At 41.1% G+C, this 12,776-nt stretch overlaps 1 protein-coding gene across 1 annotated transcript in view; it reads left to right on the top strand.

Annotated features, from left to right (window-relative positions):
* The window catches only part of LOC140239276 (procollagen-lysine,2-oxoglutarate 5-dioxygenase 1-like), a 57,497-nt gene extending 46,588 nt beyond the window's left edge, over window positions 1-10,909 (top strand). Inside the window, exon 19 of the mRNA XM_072319149.1 lies at window positions 9,803-10,909. Within this exon, the coding sequence (XP_072175250.1) occupies window positions 9,803-9,958 (156 nt within the window). The 3' untranslated portion in view covers window positions 9,959-10,909. The remainder of the gene's footprint in view (window positions 1-9,802) is intronic.
* Window positions 10,910-12,776: the final 1,867 nt, after the last annotated feature.

Here is a 12,776-nt window from a genome sequence, read left to right as displayed (position 1 = left end):
AACGGCACGTACGCTCAGCATTCACAGTAAGCCGTCTTTTTATGCCAGCATAGTTTTCATCACCATCAGACATCACTCAGATCATTTTTTTTCCTATCAACATCAAGAAACACGCATAGTCCCTCGAGATAAACACCGAGGGAAAATAAATAACAAATACAAAATATTAACACCTCCCAACAACACAAATAATAATTTAGACCCCTAAAACCCAGGATAGCCCAAATATTTAGAAAAGACAACACACGTCGCTTCGATTCGAAAAAGTATTGCAGCAAAGCGGAGAAATCGCCGTTACGAAAATAAGTGCGAGACACTTGAAAGAATTACGTTTAAATATTTCAAAGTATAAAGGGAACGGATAAAGTGATATGAAATGGAAGAAATCATACCAAACGAGGTGTGAGAAACGACAGCAATAGAACGATAAGTTTAGTAGTAGGATTAGGCCCTAGCAAAAGTTTGCAGCACCGAAAGCTACGCGAAAATTAATACACATGATCGGAAACTCGGTATTGCGACGAAATCCTTGGGATCGTCAATAAACGATACAAAACAAAGGAAATTAATTTATTTTGACCGGAAAATAGTTTGCCATAAGTATTCTGTTATATGAGATCTCCTTTAATAGGCCTAGAAATACATCGAGTTTCCACGATACTCGGGAAAGAAAGTTCGAACGCTTTTCACCTGCACATACTGCACTGCAGTGCACATCGATACACGAACAGAAACTCACCTCTTCCTTGCAGAAAAATGATGCAATAACGTGACAAAAAAAGCACACACAATACTCTAAAAATCATTTCGTACTTGGGAGGCAAGGGAAAAGCGGAAGAAGTAGAGAAAAAAGATAACAGAAGCAGATATTGCACAACGGAGCGCTTCTGCCCCGACTGAAAACGAAATAGGGTACTGTTCATAGTGGCTCCCCAGCTAGCTGGCCACACATGGGGATACCACGGCGATCGATGTAAACATCCAGGGCAGGGTCCGTCTAGGCGACAGGGATTCAAGCGCGCGAAGTTCCGTTCGGTGTACACAGTACGCAAGCAGTGAATTGCGTGTGCGCACACAATTCTATAATAGAAGCTACGAACACACACACGTCGGGTACACAGACACAGACACAGACACATGTGATGCGGGCAACGCGGGCCGGCTGGAGAATGAAACATGTGCAGTGTGTAGTCTATATTGCAATTGCAGGGATAATAACTTCGGGCGTCAGGGCTCGCTGCGCGCGCCGGGCCGCTCGCGCTCGTCAATTAAATGATAGTATGAGTGTGTACGTACAAACTAAATTCTGTGTTGAAACGTGAGGCTATTCGGCAGAAAAACTTAAGGCCAGCCGGGCTTTTTTCATACATTTCTAGGGAGCCCGTAGCGATTCTGGGGAGCCAATGGTCCCCGGGCTCCCGCTAAGGTCGAGCCCTGGAATAGTCTCATATCCATATGTGAATGGATATTTCAATAACTCCATGTGTTTGAAAACGGCTTAACTTCGTGTACAATCCATGTAGCAGAATGCTGGCAGTTTCAGCAAAATCAAACTGTAACTTTTGAAGAGAGTTCCAGAAATGTAAAGTGTTGCTTGTTTCCTCAAAACTGTGACATTAGTAATAGTATTACAGCTTTGCAATATATATGCAAATTAGGTATTAGGTGATGATGTCATGACCTCAAAGGCCTTCCACTGACCTCCATACAGCTCATTAATTTAAAGTTTCCTCTTTTTTCATTATCTAATTTAAATAGATAAGAATTTTATCCAATGTGTCTAATATGTTTTTATGTTTCAATAATCTCTGAATTATTATTTTTTTCTTTCTTTTAGGTTTATGCATTTTACCGTCATTGTTTGAGTGAGACAATCATCTGTGTTGTATGTTTGATCCATGGCCAACTGTCAGTGACAAAGACATCGTTTGTCAGAGTTTTTGTTGGCTGGACCCATGAATCAAGCTATTGTCTGAAGTGCTCAACCTATGTTGGCCCATTTCATCGGCAGAAATAGAATTTACGCAGACCTGTATGAAATTCCCTCATTTGGAATAAAAGGGCCATTGAGATAGGGTGTAAGTTGTAATGTAGGGTACTGGTAGTGTAACCTCTCCAGCCCTGTGACAGCAGGCTTGTGATTGAAGATGGCCCCACTCCACCACCCCCCCCCCCCCCCCACCACTATCACCCTTTAAGGGGGTATCTCTCTGAGCGGCGAACGTTTGCGAACGTAGCGAATTTGGGATTTCGCCAGGGTTTGTAAAGGGTTGCAAAAGGTTCGTTAACAGTCGCAAGAAAGTTTGCAAACGGTTTTTATTGTCGCAAACAGTTTTTCTTGTCGCAAAGAAATTTTGAACATGTTCAAAATTTCTTTGCGAACCTTTGCGAATTTGTATTTTCGCTAACAGTTGCAAACATTCGCAAAACACTTGTAAGAATTCGCAAACGGTCGTAATACGGTGTCGCTAACATTTTTATTTGATTTGCCACTGCTAGCGAACAAGTAACCATATGGTTCCTATATAAAAGCTTCTGAAACAGACATGGTTCCACTCTAAGAAAGTTCTTGAAGCTCTTGACATCTCCATCATGTAATTGCTGCAAGTCTGTCCTCTGCAACCACTCTCTGACCCAAACAGTCTTTCTTTTCTTCTTCCTTTCTTGATTTTCTTTATTTTATTTCTCTTATGCTGCACAATAGCTGTAGCAGCAGCCTGACAAAGCAGCTCTACAAGGATAGCAACACCTTGAGCCTCTTCTTGGCAGAAATTTATTTCCATACTGGAAATCCATCTTGAACGGTTGTCACAAGAGATCTGAATTCAGTGGAAGGTTTTACGTTCGTTTTATGGGTCTGACTATGCATAATCGCCTGGTACTTTTCTAGGTCCAAGAACATTCGCAAAATTATCGCAAAGGATTTGCAAACAGTTGCTAATATTTGCAAGATTGTCGCTAACATTTGCTAACATTCGCTAATAGTCGCCATCTGTGTTTCGCAAACACTTTCACAAACGTTCGCTCAAGTGTTGCTAATTGTCGCTAAACATCGCTAAAAGTCCCTAACTGTCGCTAATGGCAGAAGCGAACCTTGATTTTTCGCAAACGTTCGTCAGAAAAGTTGGTGAATCTCAAATTCGCTACATTCGCAAACGTTCGCCGCTCAGTGAGATACCAGCTTTACATCACTACTCTCATTCATATAATTATATACTAAAGTTTATCAGGTCAAGTGACCAATACTGGACCGTGTTAAGTCATGGGGAAGGGGGATTTTTTTTTCTTTTTTAATTCTCAGCTTGTCAGTACTCTTGAATAGGCAATAGGCACTTCTGAATTATTTAGACAGGAAGATTCTAAGGGAGGAACTTTTGGAAGTTGAAATTCTCGGATGTTGTGATTTTGTTCCAAATTTTTCCCCCATTTTTTTTTTTTTTTGGGGGGGGGGGGAGGGGAGGGGGAGGCAAGCCAAGATTGTGGAGCACTGGGAATTTTATGTAGAATTAACCCAGTTTAATAAAGAATTGATAATTTGATAGTCAGTGTGACATGTACAAACATGTACGTATAGCTATTCTCCCTTTATTTCATCTCTAAAATCATATGTTTGCCTCATATGTAGTAGTGTGTTCAGGACCCGTAGAAGTTAAAGAAGTGAGCTTCATTGTATATCTGTGAGGAAAATGAAGTTTGCAATCTCTTCAAAAGTTTTGCTAATGCATCGAGGTCTTAAATGTTAACATGTCAATGTTGATACCCACATTTTCTTTGCTGTTCTCATCACCATACATTCTAATGCTCTGAAAGCTAAACTGCTTCAGTTGGAAATTATGACTGAGGTCAATGCTGTATTTGCAAAGTTTTACAGGATGTGATTTTGGGGGGCGTTCAGAGGCAGCAGAAACGGTTGGTGCCAAGCCTACCTAATCGGCACAAAACCAATAATCGCCCGGCATTTTGAGGCATTCTGTCACATGAACCAGTGGAATTGAGGCGCTACTGTGTGAAGGAAGAAGAAAGATGACTGTTACCATGGCAACCCCGAGATTGAGCGTTATCTGGAGTCTTATCTCTAGAGAGTGGCAGGAAGTTATGAGGTAGTCTTCAGAGGCGTGACTCAGTCAATGAATGCATCCCCCATGCCCCCTCCCTATCCCCATCCCCTTTTTTCCTCTCACTTTCACCCCTTTTCCTCCTCTTCTCTCATTAACATTTTGTTTGTCTTTCTCTCTCTCTCTCTCTCTCTCTCATACTCTCAACTTTCTATTTGTTTCTCTCTTTTTATCTCTGTTTCTCTCTTAAGCTTGCATTCTGATTCTCTCTCCTTCTATTTTTTTCTCTGTTACCCTTGTATGTCACTTGTTTCTTATCTTTTCCTCTTCAGTGAAATAGAAACATAATATTATACCAGGGAGATGGGACTTTAAAGTCCCATCTTCCTGGTTACACAGTGCTGGAATCCCAGAAGCATTCCAGAAATGTTTGTCAGTACTGTACAAGATGTTTTCACATGTTGTTAAATTTGTGGTCCAACAGTGATTCGCGAAATTCACAAAAATTAAACCCTCTTGAAAATAACAGCTTGTACAGAACAGAGGTGTATATCATTCTGCTATTCCTGAGGATTCCATTAGTTCACCATTCATTATAATGTGTCAGATACTGTATGCATACTACAGAACACAGAAGGGATTGTGATGCTGTCAGTCAATAATGAAGTAAAATTTGATGATGTTCTATTATGAAGGATGAAATAAGATGAAGAGGAAATCACTGCCAAACCAAGATTACTGTAAAGGAACTCCTACTCTAGGAATGAAAAGATGAAAAGATACAAATCAGCACAGAAAAGATGAACAATGATTTGTATTGAAACACAAACAAACAAATAAACAAGTGAGCGAGTTATGGAGAGAATTCTTTCTAACCACTGATCTGTGCCTGGATGGGATGATGGTGGGAGGAGGGGGAAGGGGGTGGGGAGAGACTGAGCTGTACAGTTAGTAGCTGGCCTCACCCATGTCTCAGTGTACTACCACTTCCTATGACCCAGCCAATATTCACCTAGTTTCTAGCTCCCTGAAGACTCCATGCCTCCTGCCAGTCAGTTGCTGGCTCTCCCAGGTGAGTAGATAATAGGACACAAATCGTGGTGCTCTACTTTTACGTATCCATACCAAGAGACACATCGTGCCTTCACAGATGACTTCAGTCAGTACTTTCATTTAGCAAAAAGAAAAAAAAAGATAGAAAATGCTGAGTAAGAGCTTTTTACGAAGTCAGGAACGACTGATTACACCTATCATCTCGTAGGAATTAGAATAAATTTGGAGTCATCAGCAATTTGTCTCGAAATTGTAATACTTGAAATATTGTGTCTGGCTGCATATCTCAAGTCACAAAAGGGAAGACTAAAACATGATCTCGTTCTCATTTAGTTAAATATGGAAATGATAGCTGATGACTGAAATTACTTCATAATGGTTGTCATTTTAATCTGAATCATAGGCAGTGATATATTGAAGTAGAAAGACTTGAATAACTCTCATGTACCTGTCAGTTGAAGCTTGTATAATATGAATATGCTTGATTTCCAAATGTGTCATTTTATTCTGAAACTGAATCACACAATGTATGTCACATTCCGTTATCACGAGATGTGGTTTCCTAGTAAACTTTCAGGTCCCCCGAACTTCGTTTCTGTAATTTGATGCAGTATCTTTTAGTTTTATCATTAATGGCTACTTGTAGTATTTCATAAAGAGAGTTTATATACACCTCACTTGAGCCATTGCATTTAAATACATGTTCTTCTGAAACCAAGCATGTAGAAAAATGAAATGTTAGTCACTAAATTCATATCTGATCCCGAACAATTATGGTATTATATTATGTAAAATTGTAGTTATTGTTTTTCAAACCCTATTTTAAGTACCAATGTAGATTGAATGAATTAAATCAGCTCCATCTAATCCTCCTTGTATTTGCAGTGAAACTTTAGAGTTGCCAATTTAAGAATAACTTGATGATTTCTATATGTATGAATATCCCAGTAAGATGTGACAGACTCTTCAAAGTCTAATATCACTAGACAGTTCACTGGCTCCAGTTCGTATGAGTGGTCACATCAGCATGACTTGTGGAACCATAGATCCCAATCATACCATTTTCAACTAATAAGTGGTCATATCAGTGCTTTTCAGAGAGCAATGGGGCAAAGTTGTCTGCTCAATCCACATTCTTAATGGGAAAAAATGACAGGTGGGAAAGCACCTCTATAACATCATTGTTGTGATGACAGAGGATGGCCGCTGCCGTCGGCAGTGCTAAGGTTCTTCCTATTCTGATATGTATGTACAATGTATTTGCTGGTAGTCTTATAAGTCAGTATTGCAATTACATTTCTCGGCCCATGTGAAAACTGTCTTAGTTTTGTCTCTCGTGTGCCTCTTCAGATCCCAAATTAGCACCAGACACCAGAGGGGAAAGTTCCTCAACCATGAAAGAAATGTCAACAATCCCAGCTGCACTTCATTCTGTCCAGACAAAATTGCAGACACAAGCTCCAAACACAATGTTGATTGTCCCTAAATAGATTTCTCTCTTCACCTGTACAGATAACTCACCCGTCAGCTCCCGTAACGAGTCACGATCTGTTCCACCATATTGTCATCTACTTCCCTGCCATACACCAAGTTAATCAATCCAGAATGAAAATGACCTTGTCTGGCTCAAAATCCCATTTCCGCCGTGTCTTTGTCATGCTGGGTAGGGCTGCCATTCCTTCCAGTAACGGACATCTGGAACAACAACAAACACACTGACAACTGAATCTAAGTTTTTGAGTTGTCTTTGATATGACAATCAGGATTATGATGTATGGATACTTCAAGTTGTTCTTCAGCAAAGCAGTGCCCAAGATACAAACTGTAGTTATAGTTGTCAGACCTGTTTGGAAAATATCATAATTTTCATGTAGGTCTTAGGTGCAGAGTCCTGTGCATGCTGTCATTTGATTTTTGGTCAAAGGATACATGTGTGCGGTCAGATGAGAACATTGTGCGAAAATCACTTCCATCGGTCATGTTACTGGAATGACTGCCGGTATTAAAAGTTCTTTAATTTGTTTTGTTTTGCAGTGGCCTATGATGACTTGTGTTGTTCTTCTGAGTAGAAGATAATGAATAAATGTATGCATACTGAGGAGCGTGTAATTAGCAGGAAATGTTCCATGTGCATGTTTCAATACATACCATGTTTCCTTTGAATCATGTTTATTTAAATCTTTATAATAGTGTGCTCCGATCACTACACTTGTTTTGTCTTCCAAATTGAAATCTGGCACAATGTGAATAACAGACTATTGTGACGTGGCATCTATCCATAAAAAGACGATTTTTTTTTCCAGTCTTTTTACAGTACAAAGATGCCCTTGAAAAAAATTTGCCATGGAATGGTAAAGTGCCTTTAATTACAATTTCTATGGCCCTAATTGGCACACAAGTAGTGATCTAAGGACCCATAAGTGCGACTTACTCTAAATTCTGTGGTCAGGTAACCAAGATGCACCTGCTACTTCCACTTCACCGCTGAGTATGTCATGAACCTAAATGGGGTGAAAACGGACCACAAAGTGTAGTCATATCTTAACCAGGAGCCGTCCCTATCCCTCTGTGTAGTTGTGGTCATTGAGTGTCGAGCGTGTTGTGAATGAGACTGCACACCTTTAAAATGTCTTTTCACATTCTACAACGTACTCCGGTAGTGTAGGCAGGGCATGACCTCACTTTAGTGGTGCTACAAGAGCACCTGTACTTTGGTAAGATCACAGAAACAAGCCTGTTGTCAATCAGTAATCCTTCCCACTCATCCCCATTCCCCTCAGTTACTTTGCTGTGGGAAGTTCCTTTGCCCAAAACTATCAATGATATAATAATAATAATAATAATAATAATAATAAGGTCTTATATACCCAGGGTAGCCTCTTCAGTGTTGTCATTGCTCTACCAGAGGGCTCTGCCATTATTATTACCCTTGCGTTGCCAGGTACCCATTTATGCACCTGGGTCGAGAGGGACGTGGTGGGTAAAAACATCTTGTCCAAGGACGTATCAGCACTCGGCGGGATTTGACCTCAGGTCCTCCAATTGGGAGTTGGGAGTCTTATCCACTATGGCACAACGCCCCACTATGCAGTAAAGGGTTAAAAGCAAGTACAATGCTGAGATATCACAGGAAACCAGGGGAGATTGACGTCTCTTCAAAATAAGAGAAGTTGAAGTATGTTTCAGTTTTTTAGCTCACCTGAGCCAAAGGCTCAAGTGAGCTATTGCGATCGCCCTTCGTCCGGCGTCCGTCGTGCATCGTCCGTCGTCCGTCGTGCGTCGTCCGTCGTGCGTAAACTTTTTACATTTTCATCTTCTTCTTGAAAACCCCAAGACCGATTTTCATCAAACTTGGCAGGTAGCATCCCTAGGGGGTTAGGAATTCAATTTGTTAAAATGGGCACCATGCCCCACCCAGGGGGCCCCCAGGGGGCCCAAACCCCCAAAATTAAGGAATCTGTAAAAATCTTCTTCTCCAGAACCAGAAGTGATAGAGCTAAGTTAATACTATGAGTTAGTACATTGATGACTGTAGTTTCAAGTTTGTTCATGGCAGAATCAGGGGTGCCCCCCTTGGGACCCAGGGGAGGGGGGTGGGGAGGGGTCCTAATGGGGCCTAAATTGTACATTTTCATCTTCTTCTTGAGAACCCCATGACCAATTTTCACCAAACTTGCCAGGTAGCATCTCTAGGGGGTTAGGATCTCAATTTGTTAAAATGGGCACCATGCCTCACCCAGGGGCCCCGGGGGGGGGGGGGGGGGGGGGGGCAAACCCCCCAAAATGAAGGAATCTTTAAAAATCTTTAAAAAAAAAAAAAGTTATAGAGCTAAGATAATACTATGAGTGAGTACATTAATGACTGTAGTTTGTTCATAGCAGATGCAGGGGTGCCCCTCTTGGGGGCAGGGGGGGGGGGGGGTTGGGAAGGTCCAAATGGGGGCCTGAATTGTACATTTTTATCTTCTTCCTGAAAACCTCATGATGGATTTTCGTCAAACTTGGCAGGTAGCATCCCTAGGGGGTCAGGATCTCAATTTATCAAAATGGGCACCATGCCCCACCCAGAGGGCCCCAGGGGGCCCCAATCCCCCCAAATTAAGGAATCTTAAAAAATTTGGGCCCTTATTGTACATTTTCATCTTCTACTTGAGAATGCCTGGTCAAATTTTAGTAGAGCTGTGAATAATCTAGATTAGTGACTGCATGAAAGGTGAACTTGCGATACTCAGGTGAGCGCTAGACCCGCGGGTCTCTTGTTTTTTGTTTTCATTCTCTTTGCTGTCACAAAATAAGACAACAAACTCTCGTAGTTCAACCAGATATCATTTGTGACATCATTTCACAAATGGTGTTTACAACTATGTGGAAAATGTCATCATAAAAAGTGATGTCATTTTCCTAATGACATACCATGGAGTGTCAAACATGCTGATATTCTGAAGTAGTTGAAAATACATAGAATCACTTGCCTTTTCCGCCAATCACTAGAGGATAATCTTTCTTTCCAAAATATCAGTTATTATCAGTAAGTGGTGAGATGTTATTATCAATGAGTGGTGAGGTGTTATTATCAATTAGTGATGAGGTGTTATAATGTGAACACTGAGCAACTACTTCACTGTCTCAAACTGATTTTGATGAGGTGGAGCCACTCACATCATATTTTCTCTCTTTGCTTCCTTTGACTGCAGGGAGGTGGGGCACGCTTCATCCGCTACAACTGCAGTGTGATCGGTCTCCCAGTGGGCCACACCCTTATGCACCCAGGGCGACTGACCCACTACCACGAGGGCTTGCTGACCACCAATGGAACCCGATACATCATGGTGTCCTTCATTGACCCGTAGTACCCCCCCTGATGCCACACCTTCCTCTCCGTTTGACCCTCCCACCGAGCAATGTGATTGATGTTGAGGGGTGCTCTGTTTAGTCACAGCCAATCCACTCTGCATTCACCTCATCCTGTCTTCCCACACCAGTCCTCCCTGGCCACACCCATCTCTCTCATCGCCCCTCTCTCCCAGTGAAGACCAGTGACTCGTAGAGCTCTACCAGTGCCTTGCCCCCCTTGCCCCTTCCTACTCTGTCACAGCAGTCAACATGTTCAACCAATTAATAGCCCCCAGTGACCCACAATTCCATCCCCTCATTCATTCCATCAAATAATATGAATGCCACCAAAGAGTGCTTTCTTCGAAGATGATGTTGCCCTTTTTATTCTGTGCACTCCTTTACTGCTACAGCGATGAGTCTTAAAAGAAATCTGGCTGTGCAGTCTGAATTTGAAGAAACTTTGTGTATTGAAGTACTAACCATTGTATGAACTTTCAACAAAACTAGGCACTCACTTAATAGTAATTCACTGTCAGGACGAACACACCAAATTGTGAATATACTGAAAGTAAGATAAAAGCCCCATAATGGAGACAAGGCGATGCATCAGTATTAAGGTGGCATATATATTGTGACCAGTCTGCCTCATTTTGCAATTACTTGGCCACATGTATCACTTCCCTCAAGCCATACTCAGCCATAGCTCTCTTTACTCCTCTGGATTCTAGAGTGTATTTTTCACAATCTTTACAAAAAAATAATAAGAAAGAAAGAACCATCCCAAAACTAAGGCAGTCAGACATCTGATGGAAGGAGTAAAGAATATAAAATTGGAATTATTTCAGCAATGAATAATGCACTGTGAGGTCTATTCAATGGAACAGTGGCTTGCGATCCTAGCTTCACATTCAGCTATGGTTTTAGTACAACAAGTCTGTCAAATTTCCCAACTGCTGCTGATTCTTCCCCCCCCCCCCCCCCCTCCTGACATCTGTCTTGGTATAATCAACAGGATGCCACATTATTGGATGGGTGGGATGTGTGGATTTTTTTTTTTTTTTTTTTTTTTGGGAGGGGGGAGAATAGAGGGGTGGGGTAGGTAGGGGGTATTTCAGACCATCTTCTGGAGGACATGTCATGAATGTCACCATTCCACCATGCCTCTTCATCTAGTCATATACACATGGTCCAAGGTTGGCGTGCAGTTGTCTCTGCCAATGCTCCCCAAAATAGCCGACTTCAAAAACAGTGATGAGTTGGGTCGGGAGTGCCACTTGTCAAGAGCCCTTTATAGGAGCTAACATGAATCACTGTCATGGCAAAATCAATTCAGCCCATACCATTGCTGACCTTGTGAACGTCTCCACTCAGTCAAACAGCTGTGTGGTCATATATGTGTGTATGTATATCGCATGTCCTGTAGAAGCATGTTTTTATGGCCAGTCATCAAGTCATCTTGATTGCCTAAATGAAGTTACCAAACATCAAATTTCTGATTGTATGCTTTTAAAAAAAAACCAACATACTTAAAGTGTTCTCTTTTATTTTGAGCAATCTACCATTTCAAAAATAAGCTAGGAAATCTGACAACCAGGAAAATGTACTGTATTATGCTGAATATTTTGCAAGGTTTTTATTCTAGCAAATTTCATGAGTCAGGTATGATTCGCAAAATTATTAAAGACATGCGAAAATAATGACTCTGATCCCTATATGAATGTGACGTACACGTTTACATTGCTCCTTTCAGTACAGAACTCCAAGATTGCTAATGTAACCACTCATGAAATCGTCGTGAGGTCCCCAATTCACCAAAATTTAGACTTGCTGAATATATGGCGTATAATATAGTTTTAAGGAAAATCAGCTGTGTAAGTAAGATGCTGATATGCATGCTAAAGGTTGAGGTGCTCAACTCTAACACATGATTTATGATGTCACAGTAACCTGCATCAGAAAGACCTTAAAGGTTTCTACTTCAAGTTTTAATAGTTGTAGACTTTGAAATGCGGATCACAGGTAGATCAAAGATATTGTGCTTGAGATTTTTCAACAAAAATTGAAAATAAGTTATAGGTCATCCAAGCATCTCAATTTCTTGGTTTAATGCCTCTGACTTCAGCATGGTAAAGTGGCAGGCCACATACAGTGTAGTGGGGAAGGCAATTTTTCTCATACAATGTTTGTTACCAACAATCAAGTTAATAGAGGGAGGGTAAGTGGCTTCCAGACTTTTTGAGTGACTGAACTTGAGGATGACAAGTACGCTTGTAGCTACATCCTGTCTTCTCCCGTCGGAAGAAAATACCCAGCAATGTGAAACAAGATTTCAGAGACAGAAGTAACTGGCTGCTAAGTCGTGTCAGAGACAACAGTCAAATTCAGAATGATGCTGCTAGGCACTGCAAGATGAGTAGACTCTTTGAGTAAAGACTTGGACTGTGACACCAGAGTCAACATACATGTAAGTTCACTGGCTTTCAATAGTCACCGGACAATCTCCAGGGTCCTGTTCAATGAAACTTAAAGATCAAACATAAGTCCAAAAGAAATCAAACATGAAGTTACGTTTGATAATTCTGTGTTGCAGAAAGAGCTATGTGTGATTTCAACATAAGAATCAAACCCAAGTACCAAGAATCAAGCATAGCTTAATGTATATAAAAAAATCAAACATAAGTGCTTTGAGTCAAACATTAGTTTCTCAAATCAAACATAAATCGTCTTTTATCGACTCCTCCGCTTTGAGATGTGTAAAAAAGTTACATTTGATGTTGAGCATGGAATCAAACCCAACTTGCTTTAAGCCAACCAGAATTAAAGGGGAAGGTC

Source organism: Diadema setosum, chromosome 15 (genome assembly GCF_964275005.1).
Source record: "Diadema setosum chromosome 15, eeDiaSeto1, whole genome shotgun sequence".
Taxonomy (NCBI): Eukaryota; Metazoa; Echinodermata; class Echinoidea; order Diadematoida; family Diadematidae; genus Diadema; species Diadema setosum.
This window is presented reverse-complemented; position numbering and strand designations above follow the sequence as displayed.